Here is a 22,217-nt window from a genome sequence, read left to right on the forward strand (position 1 = left end):
TGCATTCTTATTGTACTAGATTGGGAAATATAACTTCATGCTGTATTTTATTAGACTTTACAAAAAAAAAAAAAAAAACGTTCAAATAAAAATCTAAATGAGATAGCAAAAGTAATTGTTTTTTTTTTTTTTACATCCAGAGTGTGTAGAGGGAATGATGCTTATGCTCCTGAGACACTGCGCATGCGCGGGAGCACCGGGCGCTTCTTGAGACACTGCGCATGCGCGGGAGCATTGGCTGCTTCTTGAGACTGCGCATGTGCCAGAACCTCGGTGACACTGCGCATGTGCCGGAGCCGCAGCTGAGACTGAGCCCGAGTGTTCGCTGCAGGATTCGGCCTGAGCGGGTTCGGGCGCCGGAGACACACAGAGGCCGGAGGGAGCCGGGGGCAGCACCATCCGTCTCCCCCCTGGGCTATGGGGGGCGGCCTGGCTGGGACCGCTCCGGGGTCTCCTCCTCCCCCTGCGGGTGTAGTGACTGGGGCCTAAAGCGGGGACCCCCGGGGAAGGGGGTGAGAGAGGGGACCCCCGAGGAAGGAGTGACAGAGGGGAGAGAGAGAGGGGGCCTCAGCATGAGCCTGTGAGGGGGGAGAGAGGAGGCCAGGAGCCAGCTCCCATCACACACAGGAGAGGGGGAGACACCAGGATGGCTCAGGAGAAAATGGAGCTGGATCTGGAGATCCCGGGCCCCCCGAGTGATGGGACCCTGAGGAGATCCAACAGCGCCCCCCTCATCAACGGGCTCAGGTAAGGGTCGCAGGGGCATGAGAGGAGTGCAAGAGGTATTGGGGGAAGGGCATGGGAGTGGGGCAAGAGCGAGGGCCCATGTGTAGGAATTGGGATGAACTAAGGTTTGGGGGACGAGGGGGGGTCATTGGGGGGGGGGGGGTCAGAGGCACGAGTTTGCAGCCATGGGCAAGGAGGATTGGGGGGAGGGAGCAAGAGAGAAGGGTATTGGTGGGGGGCTGTAAAATGCCAGGAACATGATTTGGGACCTGGAGGGGGTGATCCCAGGGTTATAAGGAAAGGAAGAGGGTCTCTGAGGGTACTGGAGCAGACAAGAGATGAGGAGAGAACGAGCTGCATAAGTGAGGGAGGGGGCTAAATCTAGGGTGACTTTGTGCCCCAATCATTGTTGAGTGACAGGAGAAAGGTGCCCCCCCCCCCCTAGAGCATGGCACACACAGGTTGGATTGGGCTACATCAGGGGTAGCCAACTCCAGATTTCAAGGGCCACCAACAGGTTAGGTTTTCAGGAGGTCCCTGCTTCAGCACAGATGGTTCAATCAGTGGCTCAGTCTTTGACTCTGCCATGGATTGAGCCACCTGTGCTGAAGCAGGGATATCCTGAAAGCCTAACCTGTTGGTGGCCCTTCAGAACTGGAGTTGGCTACCCCTGTGCTACATGAACAACATACAGCAATAGTATGGGGGATGTGTAGAATGTGCCTCTTATGAAGGTCTGGGATCTTGTTGATGAGAGAAGAATCCAGCTGTCAGAGAGCCAGATGTGAAACCACATTTGACTGATTCCTTTAAACAGTCTTAACTCGCAGTTGCATTTTTAAAACCCCCAAATAAATTCTTAAAATAGCCACTTCGTGGCTTTTACAGCTTGTTTATTTAGCTAGGTGCAACTTTCTGAAGAAGTTTGCTCATTTGGTTTTACAGTTGGTTGCTGTGGGTACATACCTTTTTACTTGCATTGCCTCATTTTTTTTTTTTTTTTTATTTTTTTTATATAGAATCTGTGAATCACATGGCATCTAAATTAAACAGTATTCTGCCTCTAGGAATGCAATGCAGTCATCATTTGTTTATTTATTTTTTTCAAAATTACAAAAAGTTGTATTGCCTGCAATATGTTCTACAATTTTGGGAATATTCCCAAATGTCTGAAAATTACTAAACATCTGGTAGAAACTTTTCATAAACTTCATCTAGGAAGAGTGTGTGTTAGCTCTAAAATTGCTGTTAAACGTTGTAAACCGAATACAGAATAGCCCTTCCAATCAATTCATATTATGATTATTTTTCTATATATACCACTAAATTTCTATTGTTTCTGACAATGTTTTTGTTCCTCAGTGACAATTCACAGGTGTTCCAGCCAGATGTTATGAGAGCACGCAGGAACAGTACAACAGTAGTGAATCGTCAAAGCCTGGTAAGGCATGCCTTAATTTGCAACATCTGCTTTACATTTCCCTGAAGCACTGTCTTGGAAAATACGAATATCATTTGCAATTTATGGTAATAAAAGGTTTAACCCTTTTAGTGCCGAGCGAGCAAGGAACGCTTTGGAATATGTTTTCCTGGCTGCAGTGCTGGAGCAAAGCAAAAGGCTGATTTATCAAAATAAGCATCCTATAAAGTGGTGGGATATTTTCTTTGATACAATCTTGTCTTTTTACAAACCGTTTTGCCTCGGTATGTTGCTTAAACCCATGCAGGCATACCCCGCTTTAAGGACACTCACTTTAAGTACACTCGCGGGTAAGGACATATCGCCCAATAGGCAAATGGCAGCTCGCACATGCGCCTGTCAGCACGTCCTGAACAGCAATACCGGCTCCCTACCTGTACCGAAGCTGTGGGCAAGCAGGGAGACTATAGAGCCTGTTACAAATGCGTTATTTACATCAGTTATGCACGTATATGACGATTGCAGTACATACAGTACATGCATCCATAAGTGGGGAAAAAGGGAGTGCTTCACTTTAAGTACATTTTTGCTTTACATACATGCTCCGGTCCCATTGCGTACGTTAATGCGGGGTATGCCTGTACTTTCTTCTGATGATATCCACAGACCAGTTCAGCACCGAAGAGGCCGGCCTATTTTCTGCAATATGTATGCAGGGTGTAGGCAACAGGAAATTACTGTTTATGCCAGGAGTGTCCAACTCCAGTCCTCGAGGGTCAGGTTTTCAGTATATCCCTGCTTTAGCACAGGTTGACTGAGCCACTAATTGAGTTGCCTGTGCTGAAGCAGGGATATCCTGAAAACCTGACCAGTTGGTGGGCCTGGAGTTGGCCACTCGTGGTTTTTGCAGTAGGAGAAAACAGACATATTTGCTGAATGGAGCCTGCATTGTTTTACTTGTAGGTTTTAAGAAATGGTTGGATGTGCTGCAGTTGTTAAATATAGCTGTTAGGCGGTCCTAATAACGTGCCCTGTACACCAGGTTTCTTCCACTTGTGTCCCAAATGTGTTCCTTTATATGTCTGTCCATGCTAATTTCATATTCGTTAGGCAGCGTGTAATTTTCACACCGTAAATCGCTTATAAGTTAAATTCTTGCAAAATGTTGATATATAATCATTTATATGCCTTTTAATGTTAATAAACACACAATCCCAGCAAGCTCTAACCTCAGAACCCACCACATTATAGAGATATATCTATATATCTATCAGTGTTACTGAGCGTGGCCAAATGTATACAACAAAAGACAAAAATATCCAATGTGACAAAATACATACTTAAATACTTAAATGTTAGTATTCTCATGAATAAGGACAATTTAGTTAAACCCAAAGCGTTATAAGCCTGCAGCCACGTCACAGCATGACCAGTATGCAGGTCCTAACACTACCTGTGAAACGTCTCATTTACCTCTGCAGTGGAGGGAGAATAGCCTCAATATTCATCTAAAATGACATTGCATAAGCTTGTACGCCTCAATATTTTGTGCTCGGATCCCTTTGGAGAACTAGTTGAATAGCCCTACAGGGATACAGGCGTACGTCATGCTATAAATGGCTTTTTCTTTGGGGGCAAATCACGATTACTGCTCCATCCTAATGGTGAACACGATTGGAAAGGAATCACCTTCATTTTCATTCACTTCACCGGGGGGCGGGTTATGGCCACGTGATTGCTCCCCAAATTGGCCACGTGGTCACAATCCTGGACTACGAGCGGCACTCGGGATAAATGACATGAAAACAGATAAATGATGTATATACTACTTAAAACCGCAATTCCTCCCCTTACAAATCCTCCTTTATTTTACAGGATGGGGTCACGCTATTTTCGGTTCTGGGGTGCCCCCGGTTCTTGAGATACTGGTGAAGTTACTGGTGTCACTTCCTAGTTTCACAGGGGGATTTAAAGTGGCTGTCCAGTAGAAAGCTGCAACCAATAACATTGCAGCTTCATATTTACCGGCGGTTTGGAGCCCCCTTGTGTTTCCACCATGGAAGGAGATTTAAACCCGGTAACTTCACCGGTAAGTATCTCCGCAGCTGGTTGGTTCCAGAAGCACGGTTTAGCTCCGAGAGATTCCCCAGTTCCTTTGATGGAGAGGGTGAATTTCTGCCTTAAATGTGTTGATACGCTAAGTGTAAATTACCGTTTTTAATTGGACCTCTAACTGGGAAAAACAACCTGTCTTGCAGAAGAAAACTGAAGTCTGTAAAATGTAGTTTAGCAGATTGGGGCAAATTACTGTTATCGGGTTAATATCTTTGTTTATGCAAGAAATTGCAATGCACATATTTATGCCCGACTCCTTTTTGTGTATGTTATTTATAACATTTTTACCAGGAAGTATGTCCTGGGCATAGAGTTATGATGACAAATTCATGGTTACATCAGGTGAACGGGGTTGTACGTTTATGTAACAGTTTAACATATTTTATCTTTTAGGCGTTATTTGTATCCCTATTTTACCTTTCAGGGGTGCACAACTCCCAGAGATTGCGAACTCGGATTGCTGGGAAAGCTGCTGGCGTGGCCATATTCTGCCATCTATCCAACCCCCTTGATGACGTAGATCAGGGGTGTGCAAACTAGGGAAGGGTTGCAAGACTTTCCAGGGGGGCATGGCGGTTACCGAGGCCCCGCGCTCTTCCCCAAAGCATTGAATTGAAATGCTGGGGGATTGCGCAAAGCCTCTGCAACTTCCCTTACCTTGTCTTCGGCAACGCAGCGGAAAATGACGCCTTGGGGTCACGTGACCCTGCGGCGTCATTTGACGCTGGAGACAAGGTGAGGGGGTGAAAGAGAAGGCAGGGGGGCGCAGACTGAAAAGTTAGCACACCTCTGACATAGATGGCCAACTATGGTTATCTAGTATTCCCCCTCATGATGTAGATACCCATATTCTACCATCTACATCTTCGCTGGTTTTTAAAAGTCCTTAGCCCTCAGCTGGTCTGGGACTCCCTTTTTTGACTCCAGAATGGTTTCTTTCGACTTTACTGAGAGTGATATAAATATTAGAGGGCATTGTGCTATTTGGATTCTGAATCTCCGTCCTAAATATTTAATAAGTACATATTCATTTTTTTTATTATGATATATTAAAGCAAGCAGGGTTAGTTCACATCCAGGTATAACTTTGGCATATTAATATATTCAATATCTCTGGTGTTTACTTGTTCCATTTTAACACTAAAAAAAAAAAACTTTTCAGACTCGAGTGGCATTTTTACCACATGTTAATATTCCAATGTTCTCTGTATTTTAAGGCTAAATGGACAACCTTTTGAATATGTATCTATTCTAAAAGTTCACAACTATATGCAATCCCCAAGAACGTTTTTGAGAGGATTGTAAAATACGCCATATTTTTTTTTCTCCACACATGCTGTTCTTTCCGTAGTGGTTTTTTTTTTTTTTTTTTTTTAAATAAACATTCTTCGCATTTAATTTGCTAGGTTGCAAAGCGATTATTTTCCAAGAGCACGAAGGGCAAACATTAATGTCATTAGACAAAAATGCAAGCAACAATCTTGACATTGATACACCCGAAATTAAATTTGAAGAGTAACCTAACGAGAAAAAGTGTTTAACAATAATTCAGAGTACTGTGGATTAAATCTTGAATTACAACGGGCACTAATATGACATGAATTCCCCTCGTACTTGAGCGAGTTAACTGTGGAACGGAGTTTGCAAATGAAGCCAAATGTTCTCTCGCAGTTTTGTAACGATGCTGTCAAATTGCTCCTTGTTAATCTGGTTTTTGTTGAGTTAGGCTGAGGCTAAACTGTGGAAAATAACGCTGCCTCTTATTGAGTTAGCGGGCGCGGCCCATCCTGGGTTTACAGATGACTGTATGTTAAAGATTTTCTAAACTTGGAATACAGAACAATAGCAGAGTGACTTAAACAGAGTGCCACCCCAGGCACTGAATGGGTTAGTGGTTCGAGTGATTCACCTGTAGTTGGCAACACGTTCACAAATGAGTAACCTTTTTATGAGCCAAAGCGCCACAGCAACTCCAGCACTCGCTTTGTAAGATTGTGCTCCTCTTCCTGTAAGATCACAGGAGCGCGTAACTAGATCTACAAAAACGAGCAAGTGGATTATAATTTAGCTACTATTTTTAGGGGCTCCTGTGATGCCAGACCCCATTACCTAGTAGCTATGTCCTATGGCAACCAAAGGGTTAAAGGTTCTAATAAATGATAATGTGGTGGTTGTTACAATCAGTAATAAACATTCAGGAGCTATCACATTACACGGCGGTTCGGTGGCACCATATCTATGGCACTGTAAATATGGATGTTTCGAATGTTAATGAATCCCTTCACTTTTCAGTGAAGTTCTCACAATTGTGTTAAGTACAACGCTGTTTTCCTGATTACTTTAAAGCAGAAGGCCAAGCTGCTGTTTTTTCCATTATTTTTTTTGTTTTCCCTTTAATATGTGCATCAATACAATCCACACAATAAGTCATTAGCTAAGTTGCCGATCGATCCGTTCTCCTGTGATCGATTGGCAAAGATTCGGCTCAGGGGTTTAACTAAATGGCTGTCAGTGCAGCAGAAGAGAAGTTCTGTATGGGAAGATCATGTGACCATACAGTTGCTAGATACAATTGGTGCACTGCTAGAGAGCGGGTAGGGCTCAAAAGGGGATGTGCCAGTCTGTTTCAGAAGAGGAAGGGGATGTGACTTTGTAAATGGATGCAATAGAAACCAAAAAGGCTGGTTACATTATAATACATAAAAAATGTCATTCAGAGTTGTTGTGTTTTTTTTTTTTTTTTTTTTTATATTCTGCAAATATTTTCTCATAGTACAGAACTGATCTATTAAAAAAAACACATGTAGGCTATTGCTTGGACTACAGCTTTAAGAAACACTGGGAGTCATTTAAATATTTCAGGAACATGTTGAACCCATTCTAAGCCTCACATTTGGGTGAGAGAGAAGAGGTACACCAGGGATGCTCAACTCCCAGTCCTCATGCCTCCCTTCCCCTCCCCCAAAACAGGTAAGGTTATCGGATATCCCAGCTTCAGCACAGGTGGCCCAATCATATGCTCAGTTGATTGAGCCACCTGTGCTGAAGCTGGGCTATCCTTAAAACCTGGGGGGAGGTTGGAGTTCATCACCTCTAGGTTACACTGCTACATATATCAACCTTTTTGCCGTTCGTGGTTATTTCCAGCTCCCTGCTGCGCAGTGAAAGGTTTAAGGACGCTTCTGTCATTGCCTACCTTTTACATTCCGTTTCATCATCGCATGAACTTTCTATGCAGTCATTAACACTGTTTGGCCAGTTATACCATGGTAGTATTTTATTATACTACTTCATTTTGGTTTGCTTAAATAAAATATTGTACATGTAGTTTACCATTATGTAAGTTATTACAGCTGTCATATGATCAAAAGTGGAATGGGTTTTAATATCAAGTGCATAGTCAATTTGTTCTGCAAAAATGTCAGTTAAACAAGCATTGTGTAAAACAGAATTCCACTGCCAGGCTAGATGAAAGAGGGCCATTAAGCATTAACTAATGGCAGGAGAATTGACAAGAACTTGCATTTAATTTATCATCCAACTCTGAGCTATGCCTGCAACAGTTCTATGGGAACAAACTGTAAAAGAGATTGGCAGTATTCGCTTTAGTGCGAGTTGAGCAAAAGAGAAAAGCGCTATGAACACCATACGCTATTCTTTATACAAGCAAATGGAAAGCTCCATTTCAACCTCCCGGACACTTAATTATTTCAAAGGCGTACATCGCATTTGATTACCTTTAATGAAAACGAATTGTTCAAGCTGCCACTAGATTATTTCTCCCGTGATCGATCAGCAAAGATCCTGCTTCCCAGGGTTCACGAAATGGCTGCCTTTCAGTTCCAATCAAGCCTTCAGTCAGTGTAAGGCTAGGTCCCCAGTGCAGCCGGCGGCGCACGCGCGCGCCTCTCACCAGCGCCATACCTCCTCCCTAGCTGTCCCCAGTGCCCCCTCGCTTCCTGGCTCGTGTCACATGATGTGCCAGGGAGCCAATCAGAAAGGCGGTTTGCTCCTGCTCCGGCCCTGCCCATCCCATCACCGTCCACTTTGAATCCTCCTCTTCAGCTTCTTTGCACGGTGATCTTTGACACACGGCCCCTCGTGCAGCATTTGCGGGGGAGAGCGAGCAGTGCGGGACGTTATTTACTTTTTTTTTTTTTTAACATAAAAGCCGTCATGTTCGCGCCCACTCGCCCCGTTTTGGCCACACACCCCGCGCCTGAACTCTGCCTGCAGATTGCAGTCTAGCGCTGTGCACGCCCCGCCAGGACGCCAGGCGCACGTGCAGCAGCCTCCAGTGGGAGGACCTTAGCCTAACTCAGCAGCTACAATGTATTCTTATATTACTAAAGTAAAATTATCTATTGTTGCCGTTTGCAGCTCAAACTGCTGGAAATATTAGCAGCAAATGATCACAAACAGGAAAGTGTTGCAAAGATCTTGCACTGCTGGGGAGGTGGCCTAAAACCTGCTGTAGAAATTAAAAGATGCTGAGTATATTAAAACTATTTTAAAAATGTCAGAGTTGAATTTGAAATATAGTAAGTATCTAATACTACAGCATTGATTTTATTTATTTTTTAAAAACACGTAGGATATTGCTTGGATTGCTCCTTTTTAAAGTGAGTGATAAAAAAATAAAATGCAAACAAAAAAAGGTGAATAGCATGGACTGCAGCTTTAAAAGGGAGTAACGAGTACATTGTCACATTAAAATTCCAAAGCCATATATAGATCTAATCTAACCCTGCTTGCTTTGATAGGTCATAAATATAAAATATTAGACTACTGCCAACCACTGCTGCTCGCTAGCTCTTGTGTGGGCATAACACACTGCTGCATTATCACCCTGTGCAGTACATTATTGCAGCTGGCTTCCTTCAGTTAAACGTACTCTGACTCTGTAACTGAAAAATACAACTGATCTGTGAAGGAGGTGCGAGTTAGAGCAGGGGTGCTCAACTCAGTCCTCAAGCCCCCCCTCCCCCCCAACAGGTCAGGTTTTCAAGCTATCCCAGCTTCAGCACAGGTGCAGGGACTGATTGAGCCACCTGTGCTGAAGCAGGGATATCTGGAAGACCTGACCTGTTGGGAGGGACTTGAGGACTGGAGTTAAGCACCCCTGACTTAGGCTGCGCTTACGTATAATGTATTGCCGCCGTCGCGTACGCTTATAGTAAGCGCGGAGCGACGCTGGTGGCGCGAATTTCTGAAGCCGGTCAAATTTGATTTTTCAGTGGCTGTCGCCACGTGACAGCCTCTGAACCAAAGACCTGGTCGCCCGCGACGTTGCCGGAAAGCGAATTACAACTTTCGCTAGCAGCGACGGGTGACGTCACTATAAGCTCGGCTTTAGTCCTAGCAGCTGGTGAGGGCTTCAATACTTCCCAGTAATGTAGTATTCACTCCGTTACGTTCTGGTGCTGCAAATGTGGAGCAATCGAAGCAATATCCTACACGTGTGTGTTTTTCTTTTAAATAAATCAGTTCTGTAGTGTTGGATAATACTTGCTGCCTTTTGATTCAACTCAATGTTATGTTTAATATACTGATAATCCTTTTGATTTTCTTTAGAAGTTTTTTTAACTGTTTCCCAGCAGTGCAAGATCTTTTGTAACACTTTTTTCCTGTTGGTGATCATTTTGTTGCCAATATTCACCAGCAGTTTGAGCTGCAAACTGCAACAATAGATAATGTTGCCTTTTGTAATATACGAATACATTGTAGCTGCTGAGTTACACTGACTGAAGGATTGATTGCAACTGAATGGCAGCCATTTAGTGACCCCTGGGAAGCTGGGTCTTTGATCGATCACAGGAGAATTAATCGATCGGCAGCTTAGGTAATTACCGTAGTGGCACATAATACAACCCCTACAGTTTTGAAGGTGTTATACATGACAAATAAAAGGTGTTAGGCTGTGCATATAATACGAGTACGAGTTTTTGGAACGACATTTTTAGCAAAAAAACATAGCACTATATTCAGGCCAATACGGTACTTTCCAATAAAGGTAATCAACGGCTGCCTATATTACAAAAGATGCTTGGATTGCCTCTTTTATGCAACTCCTCTGCTGACTTTGTCATCAACTACTTTATAAAATCTTTCATCTTTATTTTTTATTGGCATACCTAAAAATGGAATTTACACATTACAAAAATAGCGATACAATAATCTCTAAACAAGGGTATGCTAGATTATAAAGGTTTACTGGAATGTTGCTACAAATTATCAATAATGTACATGGACACGTTAAAAGCGGGAAAAAAATGAAATCTGAAACAAATTAATTTTGATTTCCTCATGTCAGGAGGTGATTATATAGGGAGGGTCCTGTTATTTATACCATGGAGAATATGGGGAGGCTGAAGGGCCCTGATTTGTAACTGTTGTCTTCAGCATCTCTCCAAACAGCGCTAACATACCCTCCTACCCCCACTCCCTTCTTTGTGTTACTGTGTGTGCCACATGGCAGCACTGAGGAATAGAACCGTGCTGTTCCAGGAGAACCAGAACCCAGTGTATCGTCCGCGTTACTTCACACTCCGACATTTGCGTCAGGAGCTAATCAGCTCTGATTTGCAATCTCATTCATTGCACCAGGAGTGGCCGACGCCAGTCCTCAAGGGCCACCAACAGGTCAGGTTTTCAAGAAATCCCTGCTTCAGCACAGGTGGCACCATCAGTCAAAGCTTCAGCACAGCCACCGTGTGCTGAATCGGGGTTATCCTGAAAACCTGACCTGTTGGTGGCCCTTGAGGATTGGAGTTGGTTGCCCCTGCATTACACTGCCTGTTTCATTTTACATAGCTCATCTACTGCTTTCAAATAACCAATTGTGATGTGTAATTTGCTTATTACAACAAAGAAATGATCCACTGTCGGTTTTTATTTTTGCTCAAATTCAGCAGTATTTAAATGTTTTGTTGGTGAAACCCCCTGTATCAGCCTATATCTGTCTCTTGCGTTTGTCAGATGAACTTTATAATCCCTTGTTTCTTCGTCTTTCAGGTCGTGCCCTCCTCTCCTATACGTATCTCAAGCAGCCGTCTTCTCCAGATTAAACAGGTTAGCTGCGGCCTGCAGAATTACTGCTTAAAGGACCAATTCATGCAATATCCTTCATTTTTTATTTATTTATTTTAATAAATAAGTTATGTAGTACTAGATCAGGGGTGCACAAACCGGGGAGGGGGTGCAAGATTTTTTCAGGAGCGGCGGTTGCAGCGGTAGCGACAGCAGCAGTTGAGCATACCATGCAAATTGTACCTTACTTCCTCTGTGTTAAGCCAGGGGATCCCAACTCCAAGCTTCAAGGACCACGGACGGTGCAAGTTTTAAGGCTGTCCTCTCATTAGCACAGGTCACGGAATTTATTTTGACTGAACCACCTGTGCTCAAGCAGGGGTATACGTAACCTGCACCGTTTGTGGTCCCTGAGGACTGGGAGATGGGAACGGTTTAATGTGCCATGGATCTTATTCTGTGTTCCCCCTGACAGGCACACTGAGTGTATTCTACAATCTCTCAATTTAATCATCTCTTTAACCGCGGGTGCCGAACTGAGGCTTTTTGAAAGTGTCGAAACATTGGCCCTTGACTGTGATAGTGCCTATTGGGTGCGATCACATGGAAAGCCCCATTGACTTCAATAGGTCTTTCCAATCTGGCACTATCACAGTGTACAGAATAAGGGATGTAATACAGTGTCGACCTGCATTTTTACAGGTTTGTTTCACAGGAGTCTCTGTACCAATTAGCAAGGACTTCCGAAATAAAGCAGTGTGGCCCTACTTACTGTGCTAAATACATAGAGCATAGGAAAAAAATGTAGCCCTGATCTCAGGACATGACTAGATTCTGAGGTTAGACCCCAGGCATTTGCACTCTGTGACCTCCAAGCTAACACTAGATCTGACTGCATATGTATTTGAGCAAAAATACTCCACTTTTAACATTTCTAGGTCAAGTTAAAACAGTCAACTATTTGTACTACTGATAGATTTAGCATACATCTTTGAATAGCAAATGGCCCAGATACATCACCCAGTGCTTAGGAAAACTGGAGGCGTTATCTCCAAAAATTAGTACTTTTTTGCATGCAAGTTGACCAAAAATGAACTAATTTTTGGAGATGACATCTGCCGTTTTTCCTTACCACTGCGTGATGTATCGGGGCCTTTATTCCTTGTGTTAAGTGCTCAAGTCAAAAAAGAATATGCAAATGTCCCGTTTTATTTTGAGCGACTGACACCTTTTTTGGTAAGCATTTTGATAGACTGATTATAACCAAACGGTACTTGTTCTTGTGTTTTTTATATTTTACGGTCTACTTGGAGCCTACATGTGTGTGTAAATGTAAACATAATACTTGATTAGATTCTAACGAACTGTAAATCGTTTTAGGAAGAAGGAGTGGACCTAATGATTAACAGGGAAACGGCACACGAACGGTCAGTGTTATGGGGGGGAGAATAAAATCAATAAGTACAAAGCTGCTTCTATATTGATTCTTACTGTGTGGTTTTTCTTTTGTAGGGAAGTGCAAGTGGCAATGCAGATGAGCCAGTCCTGGGAGGAAAGCTTGAGTCTGGTAAAGGGTTCCAGCCTGTATTATTATTATTATTATTTTTTATATATATATATATATATTTATATATATATATATATATATATACACACACTTTATTAGTAGTAGGAAGTTGATCACTTATATAGTTTTTCTTTCTCATGTTCTATTTTAATCACCGTAGACCATTTCAGACACCCACATACAAGCAGAACCAACGCAAGGAGAGTATAGATAACCTGCATTTAAGGGAAACGCATGTGTTCCCATTCGGTGTACAGAAGGTTAGCATAAATGTGGGAGAAAGTTAAAGCACCAGTGCAATATAATGACATACAGGGGGAAATATTCAACAAACCCCAAACCTTGCTTGTTAAGATTTTTAATTCTAAACAAAACATGACTGATACTTGAGGTTTAATAGCACACCTAGTTTAGTACAAGTTTTCCTGCGGTTATTCCAATACAGGAAATATAGGCAATGACGGCTGTTTAAGAGTTAATGTAATAGAGCTGTGGTGGGCAAGTCCAGTCCTCAAGGGTCACCAACAGGTCAGGTTTTCAGGGTATTCCAGCTTCAGCACAGGTGTCTTGCACAGTCTTCGACTGAGCCTCTGATCCACCTGTGCTGAAGCTGGGACTGATGGAGCCACCTGTGCTGAAGCACGGATATCCTGAAAACCTGACCTGTTGGTGGTCCTTGAGTTGCCCACCCCTGCTATTAATGTGACCGCTTGTATGCTGCCCCCTGGAGTTTATTGATCGGGCATATTGCACTTCTACAGAGCGACAATGATTTGGACAAATCGTGTTCCCCAAAGCGGATCGACTTTGTCCCGGTTTCTCCAGCTCCTTCTCCCACCAGAGGAATTGGGAAGGTAACAGGCCGCTGCTCAGTTAGTAGTAGAGTTTGTGTTTTCCGCCATTGAAAATGCCTTATCAACCCTTTTAGTGCCTTTAGAGGGCGCCACAGACCCTCCCAGACCCATTGCGATCGCGGCCTCACCGGTGACGGGAATGGAAGGGGAGGAGTTCTCGCCTTCCGTTTCCCCCCCCCCTGCTAGATCTCCCCCTCGAAAAGGCGCAAGAAAGCCCATGTCGTAGTCACTATGGTGATGTGGTAGCTGCATCCAATGGGTTTCTTCTGATGAGTAGAGACCGCTCCTCAGCTGTCCTCTTGAATATGAGTGTGATGGTCCTATATGTTTTCTCTCTCTCTCTCTCTCTGTCTCCTACGTGTGAATTCACACCGTTTGTGTGCTTTTTAGTTTTGAATTTTGCAGCAAGAAAAACATCATTTAATTCTGCCGGCAAGCGCAGAATCAAGACTCACAATAGTTTATACAGCACTTTTTGCTGACTTTTGATATACTTGTTACACTTTTAACCACAATTTACATTTAACACACACACACACACACACACACACACACACACACACACACACACACACACACACACACACACACACACACACACACACACACACACACACACACACACCATTGTATAAACCTGATCTGACTTAATTTACACTTTTTGTGAGGTTGCTTTCTGCACTGAGATTTTTGTTATTATTATTACCACACCTTTGTGACTTCTAAGTATGTATGCATGTCCCAAATTGACCCTCGCTATGCCAATACAAGATTTTACATTCATGTTCATTTAATCTTACTATATGCATCCCAATGACATTTTTGACCTTGTTGCCACATTATTAAGCCTCCTCCATTTTGCATTTGAAATATCATCAAAAACAAGAAAATAACCAAAAGGGAAAAGCCGCGTGATTTCAGTGAGCGTGAAAAGACCCAGATAATGTGGGTGACCCTGTTTTGTCTCTGAAATGCCCCTTTTCTCTCGGCCCCCAGCAATGCTTTTCGCCATCGCTACAAATTTTCGTCAGTAGTAATGGTTTGCCTCCGAGCCCCACTCCCAGTCCCACAAGACGCTTCGCAACGTAAGTATTATATAGATGTCCCCTATACGGGTTTCAGATGCATTCCTAAAACTGTCCATGCTTCGGAACCGCATTATATCTCCCATATGCCCCTCACTTGCACTAATTAATGAGTTAGCCCAAGGGTGCGCAAACTCTTCTCCCTGCGCCCCCCTGCCTGTTCTCACCACCTGCTCGTGCCCCCCGTCTCGGCATCAAATGACACCACGGGGTCGTGATCTCACGTTGCCATGGCGACGTGACGCTGGAAAGTTAAGGCGAGGAAAGGTACAGAGGCCTCGCGCGTTCCCCAGCACTTAATTGAAATGCCTTCGGGGAAGCGTGCTGTAACTGCCGCGCACCCCCCCCCCCCAGAATATCTCACGCCCACAGTTTGCGCACCCCTGAGTTAGCCGATAGGAATTAACATCGCTGTCATGCATCGAGGGGTTCAATGCAATGCTTTGAAGCAGCTGTGACCGTGGCTATGTTAAAAATATACTTTCTACAGAGCATAATCCTTCAAAAAAGCTTTTGATTTCCTTCTGTATTGGTTCATAGCTTTCTCTGTCCCATTTGTAATTGTCTTTAATAGTCGACCTTAAAAATAATGATTTTTGCAGCAAGTTATTATGCATGTAAGCCGATTTTTGAGCTGTCCCGGTTTTTGGTTGACAAAATATTTACCTTCATATTCCATCTTTCGGCAACTAAAGATAACGCCTGCAACATAATTGCTAATTTAAAAAGTGAGTGTGTGTCTCTGTAATGCGGCAGACATACGCTGTGTGTTAAAATGGATAAGAAGCAAAAAGTGACAGTGTACTCATTTGCATGTCATTACCCAGACTCCTTTGCTGCATGGGGAAGCACCGTATGCTGTGCGATTTTATAGGGTATGGCAGGGTCGCAGACCTGTATGAGACATGAGTGCTATTTTTCTTATTGACTGTACACAGTCCGGCGTCTTTGTCGCTTTTACTCACCATAACATTTGTACCTATTATATATTCTGTAATGTTTAGTTTTTATCCATTTTTGGCTCCGTGGCTGGACTTTGAAAAACGTAACTTTACATTTTTGAAGCGGCTACAAAAAAAAAATTGGAAAATGTTTTATATGATTTAGTGCTTTCATTTTGGAGCTCCAATCTACACTGCTGGGTGGGACTGCAGCTTTAATATTCCAAGTGATTGATTAGTGTCCTTTATTTAAGCAGGAGGAGTCAGAGTCCCATTAACTGCATCCGACCCAGTTCTCTTGGACCCCTTAAAAGAAAAGGTACGACGGGCTCATTCTGAAATGTCCATGTTTCCACTTGAACAGAAAACCCCTTTGCCAAGACGCGTCTTATCTTGCACACATCGTAAAACTTAACACACACATGACCTGTTTTTTCTTGTGTACTGATTAGTAATTGTTCTTTTAAGGTGATATGGAAATTGAAAGTCAGCCAAAAAGACTTTTCCAAGGAATTACAACCATACTTTCCCCGGATGTCACACATTTCACAGATCTGGCTTCCTGGTAAGTATTTATGTCCATTCATATGTCTAAATTTATTTGCTAGTCCAGGGGTGGCCTGCCTGTATATATATTTTTATTAATATATATATATATATATATATATATATATATATATATATATATATATATATATATATATATATATATATATATATATATATATATAAAAAAAATATAAAATATAAATATTAAAAAAAATATATATATTTTTTTTTTATTAGCCTTTCTTCAGATAATCTGGACGGAAGTAGCAGCAGCCTGAGCTCCTCCTGTGACTCTCCCGCTAAAAACATCCTGACCGAATCTCCACCGTCCTCTTCCGACTCCTGCTCACTCTTTATCCCGGTCAACCGCCTGTCGTCTAAATGATGCGACAGGGCGTCCGGCTCCCGCTTTTATTTTTTGTTCCATGAAAGAAACTAGAAGTGGGGGGGGGGGGGGGGGGGATGGAGACGGGCAAAGAAAAAGACATTTGAGGTCCGTTATATGAGCATAATATTTTAGCGAGTCCTGATTCTCTGCATGAATTGCTCAAATGTGCTGCGGTAAGATACTGCACCTGAACATATTTTTATTAGAGATTTTACAGAGGTGTTGAAATGGCAAACATGCTGTTTGTGAGCTGCTGACAAGTTTGTCCCCTGACACTAAAACAAGGACCTATTTATTTATGGGGGGGGATGGGGGACAGTGACTGAAAAAGGTGTAGTACTGTAATATATCACTACTGTTGGATTACCCTGTGCTGGAACCTTGTATTTTAGTATTTGTATCATTTGGAAGTCTCTTGAAGTTGTGTCCTGGATAACGATTTTTAATCGCCTGCCTTCTATGTTTTTAATAAAATTACCCTCATGGTAAACGGGTTTGCGCATGTATTTTGTAATCCAGACCGTTGAAAAGAAAGCTGTACTGCAACATAACATTACATCTCTTAAAATGGAAGCCAGTGTATCACCTTTTTTTTTTAAATTTTAATTTTTGTATATATTCCCTGATCTGACCAGTTTACAAGTGATTCTTCTTTACAACGGATTAAAAAAATTCAAGGCGGCATTACAATGTTTCAACTGGGATCATGTTATTAGAGTTTACCCACATCCTTCCTGCCGTTGGATAAAGTATCTGAAATGTTACCAGTGATAAGGAGGTGGGCACAGTAATGTGAGTGCCCGTGCAACTACACTTACAAATGGTTCTGATATGTGAGACTTTAATATGACTGACTGAGGCAGATCTCTGCCTCCTGTATCTATGCCAGAACCTCCCACCGTGTGCGTGTGCGTGTGCGTGTGCGTGTGCGTGTGCGTGTGTATGTACACGGCTCGACAAATGATAATAAAATGCAACCCGGTAGAAAAAAAAGTCACTTTTCCCCCGCTGCAAGCGAGTCTTGGCGACAGGGTGGTGCGCTTGTCATGGCAACGTGATGCCGCGTCCCGTTGTCGTGGCAACGCGACATCATTTTACACCGTGCAGCCATGTTCAGGTGAGTGCATTTGTCGAGCCCTGAATATGTGTGTATATATATATATATCCCTTTCTAACCTTGGCACAAGCTATTGCAAAGTGAGTACACAACTGACTTCCTTCACTACAAATGTTTCCTATCCAGTTTCAACTCTGCGCCCTCCCAGGCGAAACAAACCTACTTTTCGTCACTAATCAACACTCGCAAGTTTAACCCACGCTGCCCCTTCTCTGTCTTTGACTCTCTACTCAGACCACCGTCTGTTACCTGTTCTTCCTCCATTTCACCTCAGGACCATTTCAAGACAAAGGTGTATTGCATTAGTTAAGACATCCCCTCTGTTTCCTCCTCGCATTCTACGCCTCTGTCTAACTATCCTCCTGCCTTCCTTTTACTTTTTTTGTGTTGCTGTTGGTATCCTCTTCCCCCTCTACCACTTGCCCTCTTGACCCCATTCCCTCCCATCTCACCTCTCGCTCCTACTCGAATCCCTACATTCACACATTTTCAATTCCTCAATCTATTCTGGTACCTTTCCCACCTCCTTCAAGCACGCAACAGTTATACCTTTACTCATAAACGGCAAGCTTGACCTTACCAGTCTCTCTATCGCCCTGTCTCCCTCCTGCCTTTTGCCTGTAAACTCTTTGAACACCTTGTATTCTCTCGCTTGCTCTGTTTTCTCACCTCCTTTTCTCTCATAGATCCTCAACAATCTCTGGGTTCCGCACTGCTCACTCCACTGAAACAACACTCATTAAAATAACTAATGCCCTTATGTTATCAGATTTTGGGTTTAGATATCACCTCTATGTTGATGACACACAAATTTACCTTTCAACCCCTGCTGAAGCGACCAAAGTCTCTGAATGTCTCTGCTAGATTATCCTGGATGGCCCTCCGCTGACTCAAACTTAACATTTCGAAGATCTGAGCTCCTCATACTTCCTCACAAGCCTGGCCTACTGCCCCCTTCTACATTACTGTTGGAAGCACTATCGTACACCCTATCCCGTACGGCACACCTGTGAGTACGTGACCTGCTTACGGGACAAGGGTTAATACTTCGCTTGCAAGCGGTCCCACTTTTCACCTCTGCAAAAGTACCTCCAATGAGTTGATATTAACCCCTTATGATTGCAATTGGGTATCTATACGCTGCCACCACTGGAGAAATGCAAATAAAAATAAGATGTAGAATAAATAATTAATATATTTGCCTAATATCTCATGACATTATCATGACACACCCACTATCACAAGCACGTGTGCCTAGGTGTCAAATTTGACTCCTCCCTCACATTCTCCTCACATTCACAATGTAGCTAAAACCTGTGGTTTTCCCCCCTGTAACATTGCATAGATACGCCCTTTCCTCTCTCGTTCTACTGTTAAAAGTCTTAACCTTTTACTGTCCAGCCTTCCTGCCTCTCACCTGTCTCCCCTACAATCTATCCTAAACGCTGCTGCTAGAATCACTTTACTCTCTCCTAAATCTGTCTCGGCATCTCTCCTGCTGACGTCCCTCTCCTGGCTTCCTATTTTAATACTTAATTACTCGCAAAATCCTCCTCACTTTTAAGGCTACACACTCTTCTGCCGCTCGCATCTCTGCCCTCATTTCTCGCTATACACCTGCTTGCGTTCTGCTCAAGGATGTCTTCTGTCTACCCCCTTTTAGATCTAAAGCCCCCTCCCGCCTCAAACCTTTCTCACTCGCTATCCTAAACCTCTAGAATGCCCTTCCTCTCAATATTAGACTGGCACCCTCTCTCCACATTGTAGAACCTTTCTTAAAAACACACCTCTTTAATAACGAAGCATATGTGTAGCTCCGCTTGTTCATGCTATACATACAATATCACTGACCTTGGCCGCTTGAAGACACACCAGAACACCCTCCTGTCTTTAAGTTCTTACCACTTAGATTGTAAGCTCTTCGGGCGGGACAGGGACTCCTTTTCCTATTGTTTTTGTCTGGAGCTTATCCCCACTGTATTCTAATACTTATGTGTAAAGCGCTATGTACCTGGCTGACGCTATATAAAGATCTACATACATACAACTGTATTTCCTTACTCATCAAAATGAACAGAGGGGGGGTGAGAGCGGACCTCCTGTTCTTGCTGCTCAACAGCAGCAGAGCACTGCAGCAGTTGTTCTATCATTTACATGACTGGCGGGCTATGTTCTGGGTTTCTGTGATGCATCTTTCCCATGCACTATAAAATATTGTTCTTCACCGAGAACCCGCCTGGTGGTGGCAATTACAAAAGAAAACAACCCAATTTGGAGGAGATTGCTGCTTCAAGATGACAAACATGCAGTTCTGCTATACAAATATATTCCGTACAATCTGCGCTCGTTCTATCCGAGCTGCGGGGCTTATGATATCATTTATCTTCGGTACACCGCGAAACGAAGTGATCTATTTCATTGCCCATCTTCTAAATTGTTCAAAGTCGGTGAGCCGAAAACATTTTGCCAAAACATACCCTGTGTGTGATTGTTAAAGGTCTTGTGCTCTGTAAATGTCAAGCACACCTTCAATCGTGATATCGTAACTCTCTGAGTGCTGGGGGACTCTGGAGACTTTCTTCAGCAGTTCATGGAATGCTGTAGAACAGGGGGGCGCGAGATATTCTGGGGAGGGGGGGGGGGCGTGGCAGTTAGATGCCCCGTGCCCTTCCCCGAAGCATTTCAATTAAATGCCGGGGGAGGCGAGGGGCCTCGAAGTCTCTCTTACCTGGTTTCGTCTGCCTCTTCGGCGACGCATCGCCATGACAACGCGGTGTCAAATGGCAATGCAACATCACATGTCGTCGTATGATGCTGCCATGCCAACGAAGGCGGGGAGAAGACGGGGGCGCAACTTCCCCCCCGGCAGCCCTGCTAGTGCAACTACCCATTCCACATCGAGGTTGGGCGAGTATCACTCTGTCATACAACCTGTATAGCCAATAGGGACAGTTTCAAATGGAATAAACCTTAAATATATTTTATTGATGCAGAAATGTGATCCTACTCTGCTTTGTGTCCTTGCAAAGTCTTCAAGCTGCCAAGAGGTTAATAGCAATAACATATTCACTATATACAAGTTGTGTATCTCGCTGGTGATTTTTGTTGAGCCTAAACGCAATAAATAATGGCCCGAAATGTACTGGTCTAATACAGGGGTCCTTAACTGCAGTCCACATGGGTTTCAGGATATCCCTGTTTCAGCACAGGTAGTTCAATCAGTCCCTGCTTCGGCACGGGTGGCTCAACTAGCTCTGATTGAGCTGCCTGTGCTGAAGCTGGGATATCCTGAAAACCTGACCTGTTGGGCGGGGCTTGAGAACTGGAGTTGAACAGCCGTGGTCTAACAGATATATCATGATGGCTGCAGAAATAATGATGGCTTTTTAGTTAGCATTTATATGATGATGTTATTCTATGAACATCTACACTGCCTTGGAAGAACAACCTATAAACAACCTATACAATGTCTGCATTTAATCTAGAGTAGACATGCAGCTGACAAAGTGAAAAAGAGTCTATGTAATTATGAAACATAACGCGTGTATTTATTGCTCCATATTTCCTTTACACCAGTGCATAAATTCATATGATTTAGGATGGTTACACATTTTACATGCTGGCAGTATATAAGCAGAGTTTATTTAGAAATATTTGCTGTATCTGCTTCTTTGGCCCCAAACGGGTTGTCTTTAAATTCTTAACTTTTTTTTTTTCATCCTCTTTGCATACTTTCTTGTAAAATCATCTAGTGCATAGGAGGGCAACTCCAGTCCTCAGGGGCCACCAACAGGTCAGGTTTTCAGGATATCCCTGCTTCAGCACAGGTGGCTCAATCAAAGGCTCAGCCACCTGTACTGAAGCTGGGGCTGATTGAGACACCTGTGCTAAAGCAGGGATAGCCTGAAAACCTGACCTGTTGGCCCTTGAGGACTGGCGTTGGCCACACATGCCCTAATAGTTTTCTATTTTGGATAAAAATTTTAAAATATGGCGTTTGGATTCTTTTAAAACTGCTGTATAACACCGTCCAGATCACAATGCCTTTGGAATTTCTGCAGAATTGCATCTCGGGCATACATTAACATTGAACACATTTTACACGATTACACATAAAATTGTGTAGTGAATGTGTCTCCCTTTGGTACCTGTATATATTGTGTGCCAAGAGGCATGCAGCATGAAATACAATTTTTTTTTTGTGGTGCTTAAGGAGCCGTCATTGTAATGAGTATACTAGATTTCAAAGGTCACTTTAAAATGTCAGACACTTCACGTGGTATACGGGAGTCACCATTATGTCAAATGATTCAGACAATCACTTCTGTCATTTTTCCCATTTGCTTTCAAATATTTCATATATAGGTGCTAGGGTTGCCAGGTGTCCAGTATTGGACTGGACTGTCCTGTATTTGGACACTGTCCA

General features: G+C 43.2%; 1 protein-coding gene across 5 annotated transcripts; it reads left to right on the top strand.

Annotated features, from left to right (window-relative positions):
* Nucleotides 1–251: 251 nt before the first annotated feature.
* On the top strand, nucleotides 252–17,164 carry LOC142467467 (P2R1A-PPP2R2A-interacting phosphatase regulator 1-like). Of its 5 annotated transcripts, none has more exons than XM_075573188.1 (10): nucleotides 254–747; nucleotides 2,089–2,167; nucleotides 11,276–11,332; nucleotides 12,671–12,717; nucleotides 12,803–12,857; nucleotides 13,619–13,711; nucleotides 14,708–14,796; nucleotides 15,992–16,056; nucleotides 16,206–16,302; nucleotides 16,524–17,164. In XM_075573188.1, exons 1-10 carry the CDS (start codon nucleotides 647–649, stop codon nucleotides 16,669–16,671), a joined length of 831 nt encoding a protein of 276 aa, XP_075429303.1. In that variant the 5' UTR covers nucleotides 254–646; the 3' UTR covers nucleotides 16,672–17,164. The 5 variants fall into 5 exon arrangements, with proteins under 5 accessions (XP_075429307.1, XP_075429303.1, XP_075429305.1 ...); XM_075573189.1 differs by having other exon boundaries at nucleotides 255–747; nucleotides 15,995–16,056; XM_075573192.1 differs by lacking the exon at nucleotides 16,524–17,164 and having other exon boundaries at nucleotides 252–747; nucleotides 16,206–16,306.
* Nucleotides 17,165–22,217: the final 5,053 nt, after the last annotated feature.

Source organism: Ascaphus truei, chromosome 16 (assembly GCF_040206685.1).
Source record: "Ascaphus truei isolate aAscTru1 chromosome 16, aAscTru1.hap1, whole genome shotgun sequence".
Taxonomy (NCBI): domain Eukaryota; kingdom Metazoa; phylum Chordata; class Amphibia; order Anura; family Ascaphidae; genus Ascaphus; species Ascaphus truei.